Raw genomic sequence first — 23,552 nt, 5'->3', positions numbered from 1 at the left:
GACTCTATTGTTACTTCCAAGTTTTGGAAAGGTTGCAGAAGGTGATGAATATACAATTGAAATTTAACATAGTTTATTACTCTCAGACTGATGGTAAATCAGAGGTAGTTATCCAGTCATTGGAAGGGCATCTTATGAGATGAATGAGATATTATATCTGGATCCTGAGGTAGTTCAGGGGACCATTGAGGTTATTGAAAAGGTTAGAGCTTGGATGCTTACTTCTCAGAGTAAATGGAAAGGTTATGGTGATTTGAGATGTAGGAACATGGAGTTCCAAGTAGAAGATTGTGTCTTCCTTTAAGTATCACCGCGGAAAGGGGTGAGGATATAAGAGCAAGTTGAGCTTTAGATTAGTATGACCATTTGAATCTTGGATAGGACCAGTTAGTTTGACTTTGGATTGGCCTTATCTTTGGCACTGTTGACCGTATACATTGTATTTTATATTTCCATGTTGAGGATATGGGTTAGAAGAACTCATGTGTTGAGTTATGAGAATCTGGAGGTTGAGGCTAAGTTATCCTATGAGAAGTAGCCAGTTCAGATTTTAACAGAAAGAACAAGATTCTTAAAAGCAAAGCTATACCTTGGGTTAAGGTATGATATAGAAGCAGTGAGGTCAAGGGAACGACCTAGGAAATTGGAATCAGTTGTGCGGAATTTATATTCCGGTCGGTTCAGGTAAATTTCGAGGACGAAATTTCTGTAAGGAGGGGATAGTTGTAATGACCCAAATTTCCTAATAAGGTTTAAGACCTTAATTAGGAGACCGGGAGGGCCATAATTGATTTATTATGTTATTTAATGATTATATGCATGTTTATGTGAATTATATTATTATATGATGATAAATGCATGCATATGGGTCCACTTTTCATTATAAGGGCATTTTGGTAATTTGGCCTGTTGAGGGCATATTTGTATATTTTCATGCATGTTGGTGAATTATTAACAAGACCACATTATAATGTGGATTTGTTCGAGCCATTCGGCATGAGACGATCTTTGAATGCAAGTTAACGGTTTGGTCATAACGGGGTTGATTTTGAGGCTCGGGGTGAGTCTCGGGGTAATTTGGTGATTAGAATATTACCAGGAATAAAAGGGTAATGGGATATGATTTGTTAGCATTTGAGAATATTGGGAATAATGGGAATTGGAGGGTGTTAATTATGATTAACGAGATAGAGGAAAAATGACGGTTTTACCCTTGGTGGCCTTAATAGGACTTTAAATGACCTAGGGGCATTTTAGTCTTTTCACCTAAGGGATATATATCATTGAGAAGGCTGTAGAAAGCTAACCAAAACAGAGCATTGTTTTCTTCCTCTCCCAATCATCTTCTTCTCCCCTTCTTTCTTTGAAATTTTCCCCCAATTGAAGATTCAAGCTAGGGAACCAAGCCTCGATGATCTAGGGTTGTGTTCTACCATTGAAGAGGGTGTGATACTGAGATTGAGGTGAGTTTCTAGCCATTAAAACTCTGGTTTCATACTCTGTTTTCATTTGGATTTCAGCTGGATTTTCAAGGTTGATATTGAGGATTGATAGGAGTTTTTGGCTATGATTGCTTGGGTTATGATACCTAGGACTTGTGTATATGGTATTTGGGTTCAATTGAGAGTTTGAATGAGGTTTGGAAGCTTGTTTTTCAGGTTGGAAATGGAGGAGTCGAAGGAGGGAAAAACCAGGGTTGAAAACCCTGGTTGTAGCGCTATAACACTAGCCAGGGGCATTCTGCCCTGCTTGTAGCGCTGGGGTGCTAGGGGGGTAGTGCTGGGGCGCTAGGAGGGTAGCGCTACCCTACTTTTCCAGATTCCTGTTTTGGGCACTTTTGAGGGTTTTTGGCTCCGGGTTTCAATTCCTAAGGCTCGGGATCGAATCTATTCATCGTTTGAGTACGATTCGGGGAGTGAGGTTTAGGTCAAGAACCTTTTATGGTTGATTTTTATTAATGGAGGTTATATTTGGTTATGACTAGGTGACCGCTAAGGAGTCAAAGGGCCGATTATTCTCAAGGGTTTTCTTTTACTATTTCTCACTCGAACCAGAGGTAAGAAAACTGCACCCCATATGTGACATGCATGGTTTCTGATGTAGCATGTTGAGTGCTCTATTTGTATATCTGGAGTGCATATAAAATGCTTGGCAATTTGCTATCTGTGAATGGTACTGGCTTATTAGTCAGAATCGGCAATGGTATCAGTATTAACTGTGAAGTTGTGACTCATTAGTCAAGTTCAGCAGTAGTATTGAGCATTGGTTGTATGGTATTGGCTTATGAGTCAAGAACGGTATTAGCGTGTTTAACACAAGCTGAAAAGATTAGATCTAATCGACATAAGCATTATCATCAGAAGCATGAAATGCTTGACCGTCCTTAAGTTCGATGAAAAACAAAAGCGCTTGTCTAGTTTAAAGGCTAGTTATTTAGAGCCAGAGCCAGAGCCAGAAAGGCTAAGGTGACCTACACGTCACATGGCTAGGAGGGTATGGGACCTCAGAGATAGACTTATCAGTTATCTACATAGAGATGGACTTATCAGTCATATGACCGAGATAGACTTATCAGTCATCTATACAGAGATAGACTTATTAGTTATCTATTTAGAGAGTGACTTATTAGTCAACTATTCAAAGAGACTTATTAGTCATCTACCTCAGAGCAAGAGACTTATTAGTCATCTACTCAGAGCGCAGGACTTCACAAACATTTATTTGTACCTGCTTGCATGCATGAGTACTGTTATTACTACTAGGCACGCCTGTTATGACTTAGTAACATGTTATTACTTGTTCATGAGCATATTGAGTTTTCTTGTTGAGCTTCGGCTCATGGGTGCTATGTGGTCCGGGTAAAGGCAAAAGAAAGTTGGACCATCCTTGAGTTGGAGAGCTTAGGTGATGATGTGTACATATGCGGCTGCTCGACCACCACGGGCGAGGGTTTAAAGAGGAACTAGGGTTTAACCCTATTTTGCAGCTTAGGTCGGCTAGTTGTAAATATTTTCTTGTAATTGACCTTTAAATTGTATTTTGGGATCCCAATGTATATAGTAAATGTTTTAGTAAAACGTTGTATCTTAACCAAATTTTTTAATCCCTAAACTGCTAATCATACTTAGTTACACGATTATGGCCAAATGACTCGATTAGCGAGTTTAGCACTGTTTAAAATGCACACTGCAACGATCCCTGGGTAGTAGGACGTTACACAACCAAACCCTAACATACAATTTAAGAACGTGCGAATGTCCTGGAAAACTTATGGTCATGCCTCATAACCAAAATTTATATCCTTAGAGTACACCCGCACGCAGAAAATCCCGAGCATACATACAATCTTAACTAGTAACATACATACTTACTTACTCAGTCATATCTTAACACACATACTTATTCTTCATATCTTAACATACATACATACTTAGTCATTCATATCTTAACGTACATACATACGTAGTCATTCATATCTTAACGTACATACTTACTTAGGGTTTCGGAGGAACCTCAAAAATAACTTAACATATCTTAGCATAACTTAACATATCTTACTATAGCTTAACATATCTTAGTACATCATAACATATCTTACCATAGCATCGACGGGTGTAAACTAGTTACACCGGTTACCCAGAATCCTAGAAGAATTCAACATACTTTCTTAGTCATAGAGATTTGATTCCGTAATTTACTTACTTACGTGTCATGGGGTTTAATCGGAGTCTTATGTCATAGGTGTTAAACTAGACTTCTTACATGTTGCGGCGGCCAACCGACCTTAGTTACATAGTCATCGGTGGGGAACTAATTTCTTACTTAGTTCCCCGGTGGCTATCCACAGTTCATAGTTGTCACGGTAGCTAGCCGGAATCGGAATCAACTTACTTATGTGTCTCGGAGTTTAACCGGACTCTTATGTCACGGGTGTTAAGCTGGACTTCTTACATATTGCGGTGGCCAAACGACCTTAGTTACATAGTCATTGGTGGCGAACCGATTTCTTACTTAGTTCCCCGGTGGCTAGCTGGAATACATAGTTGTCACGGTAGCTAGTCGGGCTGCTTACCTTAGTCATGAGTATGCGAACCCTCTAGGACCATAGTCTTGAGTAAACCTTGTAAGACTAGTTCAAATTATTAGTTTATGACTTAGTTATCTAAACTAGTCATTAACGTGTTGTAGCCAAACATATCATAAGTTGTCTTACCCGGATTCCTTAGCGCTTGCTTGTGGAAACCTTCTGTCCAAAAGCAAGCCTTCACGCTTAGATAACACTGTAGTGAAACACACAGTGAATCATATTAAACTATGGCATATTCTTATAGTTAATATTCTACGATAGCTACATTCAATAAAGTTATCTTAGAGACTCTACACAAACATTTCTCTTATACACTTTACAGTGTATAAGATTATATTCCGCTTTAAATCAATTTACGGTTTCCTGAGAAAAATTGTCCTTACCGCCATATGCTCTCCGTGCTGTGCATTTTAATATTCTATCTCTAGAAGACTCTCTCAATCGTATTATGCATATTTTGGTTACTTATAAAAGAAGTTTTAAACGACTCTTAATCTTAGAAAACCACCCACTTTCTGCTCAAGTACAGAGTTTATCGTTTTCCATTCTTTACCAAAAAATACTGTGTTTCGACCTTTTACAATTTATTATCCATTAACGATAATACTTTTTAATTTACGGCTTTATAAAACCTAACTCCTATTTTTACCATCTTTAAATCCATAACCTAGGATCTCTATTACGTCATTTTCGAAAAGAAAGGGCAATTGGACCCTGAGTTTAGAAAATGGTAAAAATGAATTCTCAGTAATCTTAAACTAATTTGGGATTTGTTAGATATCCAAAACTTTAGATTTTTTTTTAAAACAACTTCATTTCCAATTCTGAACCTAACTTTTTCACTATTCATTTTAATGTGATAAAAATCCCGCTTTTAAGCTCATATTCAATATTAGGTTCTCTAACCACAACCCTTTAAAATCCCACTCATGTATTATGCATCCTAATAACGAGAACTAGGCAAAAGCTCACGTAAAAAAAAACCAATTTAGGTTAGGAAAACTAACCTCCAAAAAATCATTTTTTGTTAAGGTTTGAAATTACTATTTCCCCTTGGTTTTTAGGTAACTTAGAAAATTTACTACTCTTAAACCATGATATATTTTAATCTAAAATTTTACCAGGGCCTTAATACCTATCTTAAAAAATTTCTCGCCAAGTTTCAAAATTTCTGGGAAGGCAAAACCCATTAAACCATTTAAAGAAATCTAGGTAATGCTTGCTGCCCATGAGTTTTTCTCAGATTTTTAGGGTTCTTAGAAAAATGATTTCTCTTACATCGTAGCCTAGGTTTTTCTAAAAAATTTCTAGGATCTTTAACCATATCTAATTTATTTTATCTCAAAATTTCATAATTTTTAGGATAGAGGAACCCATTAAAAAATGTAAGACATTCTGGGCAGTGTTTGCTGCCCAGAAATTTCGTTTTTAGATTATTAGGGCAAACTTTGAAAAACCATTACACTTTAACCATTTTTCATTTTCCTCTAGAAATTTTCTGTGACCCTTATACATATTTAAACTAACCGTTTACCAAATTTCATGTTTTTGGCTCAGTAAAACGTGTTCAATATTCAAAACAATCTGGGCAGTGCCCGTTGCCTAGAAATTTTCCAGATTGCATCAAGATGCCAAAAAGTTCATAACTTCGGTTTGAAAACACCTTTTGTAAAATCCTATTATTGGCTAACCTTTTTAATAAATATATTTTATTATTTAAATGTATTTTTTTAAAAAGTATATATTGGGTATTTAAGTGTGATTGTGTCTCATTTTGGTAAGAATCAATTCTTTACTAAATGCATTTTATATATAGTCAAGATTCCTTAAATATTTATGGTAATCTTGTCTATAATGAGTATGTGTATTAAAGAATTATTCTCTGTATATTTTCCTTGATTTTATTTGTCTAAAATAAAGAAATTGAATGAAGCTTGTGCCCAAAGGAAGGAAATTTCGAAATGAACTTGGTTGGGTTTTAAGACCAGGTTCGTTCATTTCCTGATGCTACAGAATGGTTGTCTGTCACATTTGGAAATTCCTGCAGTAAATGAAATGAGAAGTTATTTTGAGTAACTTCCCGATTTGGTCTGATTTAGGCTATTAACGAGATTGGCTGGCTTAGGGGTTTCTAAACTCAATAAATACTAGACTTAAGCAGCAACCATTCTAATTTCTTCACCCTTCTACCGTTTCATGCTTTGAAGAGATCTTTTATATGTAAATAGTAGTCTTTGTTCAACTATCTCTTTGTTTGTTTGTTTTGCTTTGTGTTGTTTATTCTTAAACAGGTCATAAAATTTGTGAACGTGACACACAATCTTCAGGAGAAGATTTCCATAAGACTCACTTCGGGAGGAAGCGAGCACTCATCAAGTTCAGAAGGGATTTCGTGTTCTTGGTGTTTATCAAAATTAAATTATTAAAGTGGAGTACTTCAAGGTTGCGATAAGGATTTAGACGGAGTCTAAACTTGTATAAGTCAATTGCTTATTGTATTCTTGAGACTTTACTAATTGATTTTATCTTTGGGTGTGGCCCCGTGGACTAGGTTTTCTGAACCACATAAAAAACTTCTTGTGTCACGTTACTTTTAGTTTATTTACTTTCTGTTCGTATATTCTGATTTATCAGTAATCTGTCTTGATACATCAGAATATCTGTTTGTTCAAACAATTGTTTAACTATCTGCATTAATTAAATTTTTTGATAAATTCAGTTGGTAATCTTAATAAATAGAATTTCAATTGGTATAAAACCAGTTCACTAAACTCTTAGTGAGATCTTGTATTTTTCCTTCTGTTTGTTTGTATTTCTGTTTGCAACATGTCATTTTTTGCAGAAGGAAGTTCTATAACTTGACCACCATTGCTTAATGATTCAAATTATCCTTACTAGAAAGTTAGGATGAAAACTTTCATCAAATCTTAAGATGAGAAGGCAAAATTGGAGAAACAACAGTAAAATCTAAGGTAAATTGGTCAATAGCTGATAATTTACTGTCTAGTTACAATAACAAGGCCTTACATGCCTTATTCAATGGTGTTGGCGAAGGATATATTAAACTCATATCCTTTTGTGATTCGGCCAAAGAAGCTTGGAAAATTCTTCAAACTCAATTTGAAGGAACTGCTGATGTCAAGCGTTCTAGGTCCATTATGTTGCAAACAAAATTTGAGGATCTTAGGATGTATGAGACTGAAACTCTTACTGAATTTTATGAAAGATTATTTGATATCACTAACGAATTTTTTGCCTTAGGAGAAAAATTAGAAGAATCTATTTTAGTTCGAAAAATTGTTCATGTCTTACTTGACAGGTTAAGCACCAAGCTAACGGCTATGGAGGAGGCCAAAGATTTGAATACCATGAAGGTAGAAGAACTAACGGGTTCTTTTCGAACCTTTGAACTGAATCAACAAATCAGACAAAAAGAAAAACCGACCAAGGTAAAAAAAAAAAGAAAAATCTATTGCCTTGAAAAGTTTTGAGAAGGTAAGTTCTGAGGATGAAGATGATAATGAGTTGGCTCTATTGACAAGAAATTTTAAAAAATATATGAAAAAATTAGGCAACAAAAAGAATTTCTTTAAAGGTAATACATCTTCAAAACCCTCTCTTCCTAATAATAAAAGTGGTAGTCAATGTAGGGAATGTGAATGATTTGGTCACATTCAATCATAATGTGCAAATACCTTGAAAATAAATAAAAAAGGTATGAATGCTACTTGGAGTGACAATGACTATGAAAGTAGTGATGAAGAGAGAGAAAATGTTGCTTTAACATCTGTACTCTCGAATTTTTCGTGTCTTTTTGCAGAAAAACAGACAATTTGTTTGCTTAAACAATATTGTTTCAGTAAATAAGGCTACTGATAATACGACAGGTACTGCTGATGTTGTTGACACTAATTCTGATGAATCAGAAGTCAATGAAGATTCACTGGAAGAACTTACAAAAAAATGTATGATGAATGGATTAAGTTGTGTGCTGTGAATAGAATAAATGCAAAAAACTTTAAATCTCTTTCTTACAAAAATGATGAACTTGAAACAAATGTTAAAATTATTGAAATTGAGATTTTTTATAAAAATGCTGAAATTAATCGTCTGAAAAAAGAGCTTGATCTTATAAAAAGAAATGTTCAAATGCTTAATCCAAGATCTACTATTTTTGAGGAGGTCTAGAATGCAAGTCAAAGAAACAATGCTGGATTGAGATCTAAAGGGTTTCAATCAAAGGAAAACACTGTGTTTGTTCCAACTCGCTCATTACCCGTTGTTTTTTCTGATTTATCACTGCAGGTTTCTGATCCATCAACATCACAATCTGTCTCATCGGCCAAGAGACAAATAGGTAAGAATCTGACATCCAATGAAAGGACTAAGAAATTTATTCCCACCTGTCATTTTTGTGGTGTAAAAGGTCACATTTGACCAAAATGTTGTTACTATGATGAATATTTTTAATACAAATTATTTTCATCATGAAAAATTCAAGGTACAAAAGAAACACCATGCGCCTAAACAAAAATGGGTCAAAAAGAATGTGAATACTTGTCTTTCTACATTTACATGTCACAAAACTCATACATCTAATTCTTAGTATTTTGATAGTGGATGTTCTAGACATATGACAAGTGACAAGAATATTCTTATTAAATTTAAAGTTGAAAATTGTGGTGCAGTCACTTTTGGTGATGGTAAGGCAGGTAAAGTACTTGGAAATGGAACCGTAAATGTGGAAGGGTTACCTAAACTGAAAAATGTCCTGCTGTTTGATGGATTGAAAGCTAATCTAATTAGCATAAGTCAGATTTGTGATCAAGGATTTATTGTTAATTTTTCTTCTGTTGATTGTAGTGTTATTGATAAAAATGGAAATTGTTTTTTGAAAGGCTTCAGATTAGTTGACAATTGTTATACTCTTTCTCAAAATTTGTTATGTCACTCAGTCATAAATATTTCAACTAATCTGTGGCATGAAAAACTTGGTTACATTAATTTCAAAAACTTGAAAAAGTTGTCAAATGAGGGTATTGTTCGAGGATTACCCAAACTGGGTAAAGAGTCTATTGGTAAGCGTGAGCCGTGCCAACTTCGCAAGCAATTAAAAATCATTCACAAAGGTATTATGGATGTAAATACGTCAAAAGTTTTAAAATTGCTTCACATGGATCTCACGGGTCCAATTTAGGTTGAGAGTTTAAATGGAAAAAGATACATTTTTGTTTGTGTAGATGATTTCTGTCGTTTTACTTGGGTTGATTTTTTAAGAGAAAAATCTAACATATTTGAAGCTTTCAAAAATCTGTGTTTAAGATTGAGAGTTAAAAAAGATTGTAATATTGGCAAAATTGTAAGAATTTGTAGTGATCATGGTAAAGAATTTGAAAACATTGTGTATGATGAATTCTGTAAGTCTTGTGGTATCTCTCATGAATTTTTAGCACCCAAAACTCCTAAAAAAAATGGAGTTGTTGAGAGAAAAAATCGTACTCTTCAGGAAATGGCAAGAGTAATGTTGAATAGCAAGAAATTTTCCAAACGATTGTTGTAACGACCTAAATTTACTAATAAGGCTTAAGGGCCTTGATTAGTGTGCCGGGAGGGCATAACTGGATTATATGTGATTTAAATGATTAAAAGCACGTTTATATGACTATTTGAATATCTGTGATGCATGACTATGTGCATTAGTATGCATGTAGGTCCTGATTAGGTTAGAAGGGCATATTCGTAATTTTGGCCCGTTGAGGGCATAAATGTATATAACTGTGATAAATTGTTGAGACCACATTATTATGTGGATATATTTGTAGCTTGTGACTCGAGGCGATCCTAGTGAGCAGTTTAGCGAAAAAGTCACGACGGGGATTTATACCCGGCTCGGGGCGAGCCTGGGGGTATTTCTGGGAATTTAGGAAATATATTGGAGTCTATTTTGATATTGAGGAATATAATTGGTGATTAGTTAGGTGTCGGGAAGTAAGCGGTAAATATTAGAGACATTCGAGGAATTAGCGGGAATTGGGTGTAATGACTAAAATACCCTTAGGAGGTTTAAAAGCTTAGTTTTAAATGGGAGGGCAAATTGGTCATTTGAGTTAAAAGTAGGGATAGGTATTAAAATGCTTTATGCCTTAGTGGGATGTGTAGAAAGTGGTAGAAGTCTGAAGTAAAAAGAAAAGAAAGAAGGGAAAAACAGGAGTTTTCTCTCTCACGGTTTCAGGTTTCTTCTTCAATCCTTGGGGTCTTTTGGAGCAAAAATTCAGAGGAGCTCTTGGCTAAGGCTTTGCACTTGAGACCTTGATCAAGTTTGAGAGTTCAACAGGGGTTAGGCATCCAATCAAGGTAAGGTTTTGAGGTTGATACTCAGTTTCTGGTTCTTAGTGTTAATATGGATTTTGAGCTGAGTTTTGGTGGGAATTCTAGGGAATTGAAGCTAAAGTTTTGAGGAGTGAAAGCTAAGGAAGAGTGGAGGATAGCCTAAGGTTGAACTACTCTGTTGAAGGTAAGAAGTTCTGAACTTGGACACTTGAATTTTGTGGTTTCAGTTGTTTTTCTTGTTGAGTTTTTGAGCTCTAAGTTCAGCTATGGTTATTTCTTTGTTTTGGGGTGCATGTAATTGAGTTTTGTATAGTTGGGACTTATGGGATGAGATATAGATGTTGGTAGGTTTGTTTTGGAGTTTGGTTAAGGTTTGGAAGGATTTTGGGAGGTTTTGGCTCGAGGAAGTTTGAGGAGGAGAAGTCTGGGTACTGTCTGGCTGTGACTAGCGCTGTAGCGCTAGCCTTAGGGCGCTACAGCGCTAGGCTTGGGTGTCTGGGAGTCTGTTGGCTCTGTTTGTAGCGCTGTGGCACCCACTTTAGGGCACTGTACCGCTACCCTGTTCCCAGAAAGGGATTTTTGGGTTATTTCTTAGGGTTTTTTCCCGGGGGCTCGGGGTTTGATTCCACCACTCGTTTGGTGGAATTAGGGCTTCCCGAGGGCTCGGGATTGGTCCCGAGGCTAGGTTTTGGAATTGAAGTTTGGAGTTGGTTCTAACTTGTGACCGTGACTAGGTGTACGCTAGGGCTCAGACGGGATCATGCTTGAGGGTTGAATTGAACAAAGCTATCGGAATCTAAAGGTAAGAAAATTGCACCCGGTTGTGTGATTGTGTTGGGACTAAGAGTTCCCTATATCTGTATGATTTCGTAGATGGTATTATGCCATGGGACATGTGATAAACGGCCTAAGAGTGCCATAAATAATACTTGCGCACAGGGCGCAGCTCGACCACTGGTAGCTGAGGATAGCTTAATATTCATTTAGCTCGGTTTAAGCGGGCCAGAGTCAGTGGGATAAATAGAGGCTGCGGCCTAAGGGCGTTAACCCTGGTTATCATGTGTAAATTGATTATTAATATGAAATGATGTACTTGGTATGCTGAATACTTGAATAACGTGAATGTTTGAACTATTGAATAAATGATTATACTGCATAAGTTATTTGGTTGTTTGCTTGATGATTGTGCTTTGTTGTTGTGTTTTCTTGCTGGGCCTTGGCTCACGGGTGCTACGTGGTGTAGGTAAAGGCAAAGGCAAGGTGGACCAGTCCTAAGATGGAGAGCTTTGGGGCTGAATGTACATAGTCAGCCGAACGGCTGCCACGGCCGAGGACTGGTACAGGACGAGAAAAGCCTAATTGTCTGTTTTGCCTTAGAGTGGCTAGTATCTGTATTTTAATCCTGAAATTTTGTAAACTGTCTTTTAACTTGACTACTTCTGGGATCCCATGTAAGAAAATGTTTGATTATAAGAAATGAAACTTTTAAGACCAAAATCTTTTAACCCTAGTTCAACTATAGTTTCAGTTACACATTTTTAACTAAATGACTTGATTAGCAAGTCTTGCACCTTTATAAACACACAGTGTAACAGTCTTGGCTATCTAGGGCGTTACAATTGTGGGCTGAAGCTATTAATACTGCTTGCTACACAATAAACAGAGTGTTCTTATGTCCAGGTACAACCAAAACGCCTTATGAGATCTGGAAAGGTAAACGTCCAAATGTAAGTTACTTCCACATTTTTGGTTGTCTGTTACATATTGAGGGATCGCAAAAAATATTGGAAAATTTGATGCTAAAAGTGATGTTGGTGTCTTTCTTGGTTATTCCATAGATAGTAGGACATATCATGTGTACAACATGAGAACCCAAACTATTATGGAATCTGCTAACATTGTTGTTAATGATATGAAGGATTTTTTAGAATCTTCAATAGAAGCGGAGATAGACAAATTCATAAAAAATGCACCTGTTGCCTCAGATCCACAAAATGATGTATCAGAAATGTTGCCTGCTACGTCAGACACATCAACAAAACCATCACCCTTGGTGTCTGATATATCACCATCTGAACAGACAGAGACACAAATGCCAAAAATCATCACTGATTCCGTGCGTGGAGAACCCTCAACCAGGGTGAAAAAGAATCTTCCTACTAATCTCATTCTAGGTGATTTGGAGAAGAGCATGGTCATAAGGAAAAGGTATGTGAATCTCATTCAACATGTGTGTTTCACTTCTTCACTTGAATCAAAAAATGTGAAAGAAGCTTTAACTGATGAATATTGGATTAAAGCTATGCAAGAAGAATTGGAACAGTTTACGAGAAATGATGCGTGGACCCTTGTGCCCAGACCAAATCACACTAATGTCATTGGAACAAAATGGATTTTAAAAAATAAAAGTGATGAATTTGGCACAATAGTAAGAAACAAAGCTAGATTGGTAGCACAAGGGTACACTCAAGTGGAAGGTGTGGACTTTGATGAAACATTTCAAATTGCATCAAATGGATGTTAAATCTATTTTTTTTAATGGCATTTTGAATGAAGAGGCTTTTGTTGAACAACCTAAGGGGTTTGAAGGTCCACATTTTCCAAATCATGTTTTCAAATTAAAAAAGGCTTTGTATGGTTTGAAACAAGCCTCACGGGCATGGTATGAAAGATTGAAACAATTTTTTGTGTCTCATGGTTATCGTAGAGGTGGAGTAGATAAAACACTTTTCATTAAAAGAATCAAGAAAGACATAATGATTGCACAAATATACGTTGATGATATTGTGTTTGGTTCTACATCTAACTCTGAAGTGTAGGAATTTGTTCATCAAATGAAGGACGAATTCGGGATGAGTATGGTGGGTGAATTAACATATTTCTTAGGTTTTCAGGTCAAGCAATCAGAAGATGGTACGTTCATATCTCAAAGTAAGTATGCCAAAAACTTGGTAAAGAAGTTTGGGCTTGATACTGCATAACATGCCAAAACTCCCATGGGAACAACAGTTAAATTAACAAAAGATGAGAATGGAGTTAAGGTGGATCCCACTTTATACTACAATATGATTGGTAGTCTTTTGTATCTCACTACTAGTCATCCTAATATATGTTATAGTGTTGGGGTATGCACTAGGTACCAAGGAAATCCCATGGAGTCACACGTGACTGTTGTAAAAAGAATTATTAGATATGTTCACAGTACTTTAGAATATGGGATTTGGTACTCTAAAGAAACAAATTCTAATCTTGTGTATTTTAATGATGCCGATTGGACAGGTAATGCAGATGATAGGAAAATCACAAGTGGATGGTGTTTCTATCTAAGGAACAACTTGGTGTCATGGCATAGAAAAAAAAGCATAATTCCATATCTCTTTCTACAGCTGAGGCCGAGTACATTGCAGCTGGTAGTTGTTGTGCTCAGCTACTATGGATGAAACAAATGATGTCTGACTGTGGGTTTGAATTAGACACTTTAACCATTTTTTGTGACAATACCAGTGCAATAAATATTTCTAAAAATCCTGTCCAACATTCACGCACAAAATACATTGATATTAGACACCATTTCATTAGAGAACTTGTTGAAAATAAGACACTAATCTTGGAATACATTGAGACAGACAAGCAAATTGCTGATATTTTCACTAAGTCCCTTGATTCAATTCGGTTTGATTCCCTTAGGAAATCCTTGGGGGTTTGTAGTATGTAATTATTTATTGTCTCATTACCATTCCAGCTGTTTATCTCTTATGTGTTTTTTCCTGTTAAACGATTCTGAAACAATTGCAAACTTTTGTAATTACTTTCTGTTAGATTAATTATTTTTGAATATATGACATGCTAAGTTTATTGGTTTCAAAATAAAATTTTCTTCACAATTTATTTTTGTGAAAAATGCCTACTAAGAGGGCATTGAGCTAAATTATCAATTCTTCTTCAATTTCAGGTTCCTCTGTGAGAATAGAGTTACCTATGCCAGTGTGTGAAAGCCAACCTTGAGTAAGTTGAGACTATGTAATTATACCTATGTAGAGGACACGCTACCATTGAAAAGGGCTACCCCTGGTATAGTGTGACAACGTCTCCTTTGGGTATTGCAGAAACAGGCCAAAATTGCCAACATGGGCAATGACCCTATTATTTACACTTCACACACAAATACCTGTTTTGTATGAAGAAAAAGAAAAAAAATGTAAGTCTCATCCACTATGTTAATATTTTTCCTAAAAATACTTTGTGCTCTAGAAAAAATTATTTTTATTCCAATACTCTCAAGCATGTTATATGGATCAAATAATTTTTCTAACATTATTAGTACTCACTTAATTTTTGTATTGGTTGATTATTGTTTTTCAGGTCTCACATTTTTTGATAACAGCAGAAGGAAATATTTTGGTCATTTATAAAAAAAAAAAAAGGAATATCGAAAATATAATAATAATAATAATAATGTTTCTTTAATAAAAAAATTGATTGAATCTCGTGGGGTATGGTAAATTTCAGTGCTTATTGTTTTTTTTGGTCGAATATAATTTTGTGTTATTTTTGTCATCTTTTCTCTAAAGTTAAGGTTGTTTAATTATTAATTGTGTAATATGTGAAGAAAAAGGATAGTTTGAAAATTTTCCTTTAAAAAAAAATATTTGTTTCCTTTTTTGGTTTGGTTACAATTAAGACAAAAGTTGTCTTTTTTCTCTCATAATAAAAAAAGGGTAACTACCCATTTTGTTAAGCCTATATCCCACGTTTGGCCTCAACTCCCACGATCACTCTTCCACTCTCACACTTTATTTTTTCTCTCTCTTGTTATCTGCTTGTTTGTTCTCTTGGCTGTCTAAGTGTACAGGAACCCATGGCCCATCCCAAGACCACCGGAGCTCCCAAACTTTCAGCTGCTGCGAGTGATTCTGCTCCATTAGCTTCACCTCTGGCGGCTTCAGGATCATCGTTGAAGTCCTTTGTCAAGACTAGGGCTGGCAAAAATACCTTTCTTGTGTCCAGCTCCGATTGCTCTGCCTGCACCACCAATTGAAGAGGTGGTGCCTATCAAGACCCTTCCTTCAGCAATTGAGTCACCTGATCCAAATCCTAAACCCTCAAAACTCAAGGCTGCCAAATCAAAAGGATCCCCTGCTACTACACAACCTATTTCTAGAATGTCGCATGCTTCCCGGACTCGCTCCAAAGCAACTGCCTCTAGTTCAACGACAGTCGCGAAGAAAGGAGGAAAACAAGGCAAGCCTTCTCCTCCAAAGAAATCTCCTCCAGCGAAGAAACTCAAAATCACTCCACCTGTATGTTCTTCCTCTGAGGCTGATCAATCTGAAGACCCATTTGGTGAAGCAGCCAATTCTTCTGAGCACTCAAGTTCTGAGAGCACCAAAAGGTCCGAATCTACCCAAGAACTTGAAGATATAATTGCCTTTAAAGAACGCGTTGTTGAATTAGAGGATGGTTTTGATGCATCAAATACTCCATCTAAGCCTTCTGAACCTCTACCTTTCGAATCCAAGGGAAAGAAGCCCATGATTTTTCCTAGTCCAATTGCCTGTAAGGTTCTAACCAAAAACATTGATTCAGGTTCATCTTTTGTTCCTCATTCTCATTATTTTTGCTATAATGATCATGAAAGGGATATGGTTTATTATGCAAACCGTAAAGTTATTTGTGAAAAGAATTTTGATCTTGCTGCTCATATGGTGTTTGGGGTGATTGGTATTTTGCAAGAAAGAGAGTGGTTAGATTCTTTACAGGGCTATTCTGGGTATGCTTATCGGGTTGTCAAGGAATTTTAGGCTAACATAACTGATGATTTTCTTAATCATAATTCCTTTATGTATGGCAAAGTGTATGTTCGGGGTCATTGGTTTTCTTTTACAGTTAAAGATTTTGCTATTGCTCTAAATTTGCCCATTGGTGTCATTCCAGATACCCTTGAATTTGATAAGGACCTAGTCCTTTCGGAGCTTGTAGGACAAAAGGTATCATGGAATCCAAGCACATCACTCTCCATTACTGATCTCACACACACCTATGCTATGCTTATGCGGTTTGCACTGTCGAACTGGATGCCATCCTCTAATCCAGTTGTTGTGTCTCAAGAATTGGCATTCTTTCTATTTAAGATTGGTTCTGGTGCACAGATAGATCTTCCTTCCTTAATTATGGACCAAATTGTTTCTCTAAGGAAGGCGAAAAAGAAGGGTTTCAACCTATTCTTTCCACAACTCATCTTTAAGATTCTGTCATCTCAGAAAGATGTCCTGATGCCAAATGAGTCAGTTGAGATTTCTCCTTCTAGTCCCACATTCAAGTCATTTGAAGGGAAAGATCAAGTATCGAAGAAGTCCAAGTTCATGGTGATTCCCTCTGTTTCCACTGCCACTGCTGCTGTTCCATCTGGTGTTGGTCCTGAGACATCAGAAATGCTCGCTGTCAAGACTAATCTTACACTAGTACAAAATCAACTTGGAACATTGGAGGCCACTCAACAAGCAATCCTCGCTCAGCTGACGGCCTTAGCCAAGGGTGTTTAGTTCTATTTTTCATGTTTTTCCATTTTATCTTGTTTGTCCAAAGACCATGTTCATTGTTTTCTGTTTTTAATTATTGTTACTTTGGCTTCTTGATAGACAAAAAGGGGGAGTAGTTGGATTGCTACATGGTTTTATTTTTATGTTTTCTTGTTGTGTACAACTTTGTACCCCATTTTCAGGGGGAGTTGTGTGGTATGTCTTGTTAAACTTTTTTTTCAAAAAGTTGACAATTCTTTTATTTGTTAATATGCTTGTTTACAGGGGGAGTTCTTAGGAACTTTTATTTTTTCTAACAAAGTGTTTGCTGCAGGTTTTTGAGCTCATATTGCCAAAAATATATTTTGTCTAAAAAGTTGCCAAAGGGGGAGATTGTAAAATCCCATTGTTGGCTAACCTTTTTAATAAATATATTTTATTATTTAAATGCTATTTTTTCAAAATTATACTTTGGGTAGTTAAGTTTGGTTGTGTTTTATTTTGGTAAGAATCAATTATTTACTAAATGCATTTTATATATAGTCAAGTTTCCTTAAATATTTATGGTAATCTTGTCTATAATGAGTATGTGTATTAAAGAATTATTTTCTGTATATTTTCCTTGATTTTATCTGTCTAAAATGAAGAAATTGAATGAAGCTTGTGCCCAAAGGAAGGAAATTTCAAAATGAACCTAGTTGGGTTTTAAGACCAGATTAGTCCATTTCTTGATGCTACAGAATGGTTGTCTGTCACATCTGGAAATTCCTGCAGTAAATGAAATGAGAAGTTAGTTTGAGTAACTTCCCGATTTGGTCTGATTTAGGCCATTAACGAGATTTTCTAGCTTAGAAGTTTCTAAACTCAATAAATACTAGACCTAAGTAGCATCCATTCTAATCTCTTCACCCTTCTAACGTTTCATGCTTTGAAGAGTTCTTTTATATGTAAATAGTAGTCTTTGTTCAACTATCTCTTTGTTTGTTTGTTTTGCTTTGTGTTGTTTATTCTTAAACAGATCATAAAGTTTGTGAACATGATACACAATCTCCAGGAGAAGATTTCCATAAGACTCACTTTGGGAGGAAGCGAGCATTCATCAAGTTCAGAAGGGATTTTGTGTTCTTAGTGTTTATCAAAATCAGATTATTAAAGTGGAGTACTTCAAGATTGCGACAAGGATTTAGAGGGAGTCTAAACTTGTATAAGTCAATTGCTTATTGTATTCTTGAGACTTTACTGATTGATTTTATCTCTAGGCATGGCCTCGTGGACTAGGTTTTCCGAACCACGTAAAAAACTTCTTGTGTCACATTACTTTTAGTTTATTTACTTTATGTTCGTATATTTTGATTCATTAGTAATCTGTCTTGATACATCAGAATATCTGTTTGTTCAAACAATTGTTTAACTATTCTGCATTAATTAAATTGTTTATTGAATTCGGTTGCTAATCTTAATAAAAAGAATTTCATATTTTTTTAATTTTCAAAAGCCTAAACTCAAGTACTCATCTAGAACTATGAAAACATACAAATTATTTCCACAAACAGAGGTAGTAGGGTACGATCTGACTCGTTGGAAGTCAGACCACGAAAACTTGGCAGCATGCATTTTTACACATTCTAGCAAAAATAAATACAACTAGCAAAACCCTAGCCACATGCATGCATGCAAATCAACCAATCTAACCCTCAAGCATAAAATAAACTTCAAAAACCAACAAAACAACCTATACAACCAGATCTAACATCGATAACCAAAAACAACTCAAAACCAACCAAAAATCTACCTTTGATGGTTCTAGCTTGGAGATAAGGTTTCCTTAGCCTTTCAAACTTCCTTCTTGTGTTCTATACAATCAAATCGAGCCCCACGGTTCCACATGCAGATTTAAAAAAAAGGAATGTTAGGTTAGAAGATGGAGATGAGTGGAAAATTGCCAAAACTCTAAAATCTTTACCTTTGTTCTCACTAAAACATCAACAAGCTTCAAATCTTTGAGATCCTCCTAGAACCACCACTCTTGAACTATAGAATACAAGATCCATGCCATGCATGGCCATTAGAATCACATGCATGCGTAGTAAAACCCCTTAGGATTTCGGGTTTGAAAGAAAAAGATAAGGAAATAATATACTAGGTTCGAAACTTACACTTGCTTAGTGTGCTCTTGAGTTTTCTTCCTTCCTTCAATGGAGAGTAAGAACTCTTGCTCCTTGGAGAGAAAAATGGCAGAAAACGGAGAGGGAAGAGGGAGAGCTTCGGTTTTGGGGAGAAGAGGAGAGAGCTATTTTTTTTTTCTTGAGGAAAAAAGAAATAATGATTGGATGTGTAAGAGGAATGATTGAAGGGTTAGGCAATGGGCGAGGTCGACACTTGAGTATACTAGGGTATAGCCTAGCTGCCCATCACACCCTCTCTCCTCCTTTGGAAATGACTAAAATGCCCTTGCCCCTTTTAAATCACTTCTAATGCACTCAAGGGCCCCTTGGTAATTTCTCTCTCCAAATTTAACCAAATTTTTACCCTATAGTTTCTAAATATCTCCAAGCTAAAATAAAATAAATGTGACCCAAAAAATAAATTTGGTCACATAACACATAATTTTGGCAATTTACTCAAATTGACCAAAGTGCCATTGGAGGCTCGGGCAAGAATTTCACATTCGTAAGCCCGGTTGATTGAGATTCAAACCTCAATCAATTTTTCTTAAACTTATTGGCTCGACTATAAATTCTCAGTGCCAGACAAAATTAATATTTTTATGCCATACTATTTCCTATTTAATTAATCCAATATTTTTACCCGATTAGGGTTTCTGACCCGGTCCACGACCAAAGGTCTCGGTTTCTAAAAAAAAAACCGCACTTACCACAACATGGCTAGCATTCAAACATCACAACTTCTTGTAACATAAAATGGTCCCCTGACATAATACAAAATACATGGAATTAAAATACTCGAACTAGGGTTTACCTGGTGCCCTAAACGCGGGGCGTTACACAAGGATAGAAAATATCACTGGGATTTGAATTTTGAATTTCAAATTTAATTTTTTTATTTAATTATTCTTTTTAAATATGATTTAAATTCAATAATTAAATAATTTGTAACTGATCAGTTTTATTTTAAATAAAATAAAGATGAATTAAATTAGTTAATTATCTTTATAAACCTGAAAGAAGTGATACTTTCAGAAGAAGTTTAAGAAGTTGTTTTTGACAATTAGACTCTCTCAAAAAAGAAACGATAGAATTTCCTTAACTTGAAATTCTAGAAATTTCTACAGCCTCTCTCTTCTCAATCCTCTCTAAATCTCATGTGTTGAGTACATTTAGAGAGTTGTGGATGCACAAAATCCACCAAGGGAAAATATGGGGGTCTATCCTCATATAGCCTTAGGTGATCCGACCCACCCGATCCTCATATAGCCTCGGCCATGCGAGGCCCTTGCCCAGGCGCGAGGTCGTCGTCACCCACTCAGTGTCTCGCGGGGCGCCCATATGGCCCGCGAGGCCATGTCCGCGCATCAGCCACCCAAGGCCATGCAAGGCCCTCGCCCGTGCCCAGCCGCGAGGCTGTGTCCGCGCGCCAATCACCCAAGGCCAAGCGAGGCCATGCGAGGCCCTCGTCCGTGCCCAGCCGCGAGGCCGTGTCCGCGTGCCAGTCACCCGAGGCCACACGAGGCCATGTGAGGCCCTCGTCCATGCCCAGCCGCGAGGCCGTGTCCGCGCGCCAATCACCCAAGGCCATGCGAGGCCATGCGAGGCCCTCATCCGTGCCCAGCCGCGAGACCGTGTTCGCGTGTCAGTCACTCGAGGCCACGCGAGGCCATGCGAGGCCCTCGCCCGTGCCCAAGCGCGAGGCCCTGCCTCGCTCTGAGCACGCCCGCGCGAGGTCGTGCCATCCTCTCGGCATCTCGTGAGGGCCTCTCCCAAAGAGCTACGCGTATATGGCCACCTCGCCCCAATGAGTCTCGTCCCAAGGCCCCGCGTGCATGATGCCAGTGTTCGAGGTGGCCCACAAGAGACAAAAAGAATACGAACAAGGTACCTCTAAAGGGGTACGTACATGCCTGCAAGGATCATGGGATAGGCCTGACACCTGTACCCGAAAAATAGTGGCGGTTGGGAATAGTACGAGGAGTGGCTACACCACCACCACGTCTCTGACACCCGTACAAGGCGAGTGGTGGAGTCATGACCGGGTACAAAAGATGAGGTGCTCCCATGAACTTTGACCGTGTACCAGAGCCGACACCACTACATCTGATACCACCCTCCTGATAGTGTACTTGTGCATAGATTGGTCCCATGGACCACAGTGTATCAGGGGCCATTAGAGCCCACTATAAAATAAACTCCACTTCCATTTGGGAAGGGGTTGGAAAATTGATTGTAGCAAGTGCATCTTAGTGAATGAAAATTGATTTCACCATTGTTCTGTTACGATTGTTCTTAGAGTTGATACTTAGATTCTGAGAGTTTTTCTTTGCATAATCTGAGCTCTGTGATTTTTCCGACTTAACTTAGTTGACGAGTTCTCACCGTCAACAAGAGTCTAAGTCAACCTTTGAATCCTAAATGCCCACACATGTCCTTGTGTGTTTGAGGATTGTCTTGGAAGGCTAAGGTGTGAGCTTTCAAAATAAGGATAGGAAGATCGTTGAGTTATACAAAAAGATTCAAGGACACTTGATAGGCTTCAAGAGGTAATATTTTATCTATTTGTATGCGATTTAATATATCTATATATGTATGATCATGGCTGGTATTAATAATTTTTTAAAAGACTGCATTCTACTGTGTATTCTGATTTTCATATTTAATACCAACAATTGGTACCAGAACAGTCTACATATATATACATTAAATGTTTTATGGGTTTCTTGCATTTTTTATATGTATGTTGATATATATATATATTGAATGGATGGATATGTTTTTTGAATGTATGGTTGAATGATGGATCGTTAATTATATAGTGCTATTGTGTTAAGAATTTTGAATTTCTAGATCTTGTGTAAGCCATAAAGGGCATAGGGTTTTTTTTTTGTAATTTTAATTTTTGAAATTTAAATATAAAAATATGTACAAGAGAAAGAAAAGGGACCCGAACCACCAGCCAAAGGCAATAGCCTGAGCCCCCCCTCTCCCAACGGCGCGCACCCAGTTGCCCACGCGAACCCCTCCCTGCGCGTGCCCAGCTGCCCAGGCGAGCCCTACCCCGCGTCACTCAACGAGCCCTCCCTCCTATGGGCATGCCTCTAGGTGTGCCCTTGCTTCGCATGTGCCCCTACTTCGGTGTGCATGACCCTATGGCCAAGCCTCTACACCAGCCACACTACAACAGCCACTTGAGCCCCTTGGCTCCTCCACCATGCATCGACCCTAGTGATCTAGGGCACCAATCTCCAAGCAAGTTCGTATTTTTGTGCTAATTATCTTTTATTTAATTGACTTTTTCAATTGTTTGAATTTGAAAAATTAATTATCTTATTTTATTTTTGTTAGAAAAATAAAATATCTTTTAGTTGGTTAAGATTTTGATATTAAGTTTATTTAATTATTTGGATATGATTATTTAATTATTTAAATTCAACTAAATTAAAAATATGACAAAATGGTTATTTAGTTAAAAGTTAGTTTTAATTAAATAGATTAGATAGAAAGTTAGTTTCTAATAAGTTAGTTGTGTCTAACAAATTCCTAAGAATTATAAAGAAGGGCCTATATGAGAAGAGAAGCATTCTTGGAGTCTTGAAAACAACTAGAGGCCAATTTTATAATTTAATTTCTATTTTTTCAAAGGGTTGTAAATTTAGAAATACCCAGTAGTACTCGGTTCATCATTTATTTATTTTTTATTGTATTTATTTAAATAAAATTTAATTAATGTTTGATTGATAACATGATCATGCATTAGTCAATTACATGCTATTCATGAAACCCCACACAGTTTTGATTAATCATGCATCTTTTAGAAACATGATTATCTAGGATTGTCCTAAGTGTTTATATGAATTGTTTTGGAGAAATCAATTGCATGAAAACTGCTAAGTCTTAAATTAGTTAAAAACTGTAAATCACACCATAATAAAGGCAATAGTTTCATATAGGCCTTTAAGATGACCAATTTTATCTAAAAAGTATTTTAGTAAAGTAAGATGAATGTAATGAGTAATTATTTAGATCACATTAATTGTAGAAACATACTCTTTTATAATTAAGTGTATTTTGTAATGAATTACATCCATAGGGTTATTAATAAACTAGTAATTAATTTGGAATTTTTTGATTAGTTAATAAAACGCATTTGTTCTAAAATAGTAACTGGGAGAATGTGAACATCTTAATGTGACATATAGTCTCCATTATTAGTACAACATTGTGAAATATGAATAGGGCATCGAGGCAGCTTTGTTTCCATCCCCTTAAGGAAGGCTTCTAGACATATTAATATCAAGGTTGGCTTCTTACGAAGATAAGAAAGAGTGATGTATTTTAGACTTGACCGACCTTAAGGAGGCACTCTCTAAGTTAAGTCATGAATTTCGAAATAATGGGTTACACTTACAAAGTTGCAAACAAGCTTTTGCGGTGTAAAATTGTATC

General features: G+C 36.6%; 1 protein-coding gene across 1 annotated transcript; it reads left to right on the top strand.

The window, feature by feature from the left end:
* The first annotated feature begins 15,579 nt into the window (after positions 1-15,579).
* LOC133799665 (uncharacterized) lies at positions 15,580-16,959 on the top strand. Its single transcript, XM_062237664.1, has 2 exons — positions 15,580-16,138; positions 16,304-16,959. The coding sequence occupies exons 1-2, from the start codon at positions 15,580-15,582 to the stop codon at positions 16,957-16,959; spliced, it is 1,215 nt and encodes a 404-aa protein (XP_062093648.1).
* The last annotated feature ends 6,593 nt before the right edge of the window (positions 16,960-23,552 follow it).

This window comes from Humulus lupulus, chromosome 9 (genome assembly GCF_963169125.1).
Source record: "Humulus lupulus chromosome 9, drHumLupu1.1, whole genome shotgun sequence".
Classification (NCBI taxonomy): domain Eukaryota; kingdom Viridiplantae; phylum Streptophyta; class Magnoliopsida; order Rosales; family Cannabaceae; genus Humulus; species Humulus lupulus.
The sequence above is the reverse complement of the archived record's forward strand: the minus strand, read 5'-3'. Positions and strand labels throughout refer to the sequence as shown.

Excerpts from the sequence above, each read along its gene's own strand:
- LOC133799665 (XM_062237664.1), top strand. The coding sequence starts at position 15,580 with ATGTCGCATGCTTCCCGGACTCGCTCCAAAGCAACTGCCTCTAGTTCA. Across the intron at positions 16,139-16,303 it reads TATGGTGTTTGGGGTGATTG|TTAAAGATTTTGCTATTGCT; the intron begins GTATTTTGCAAG and ends TTTCTTTTACAG.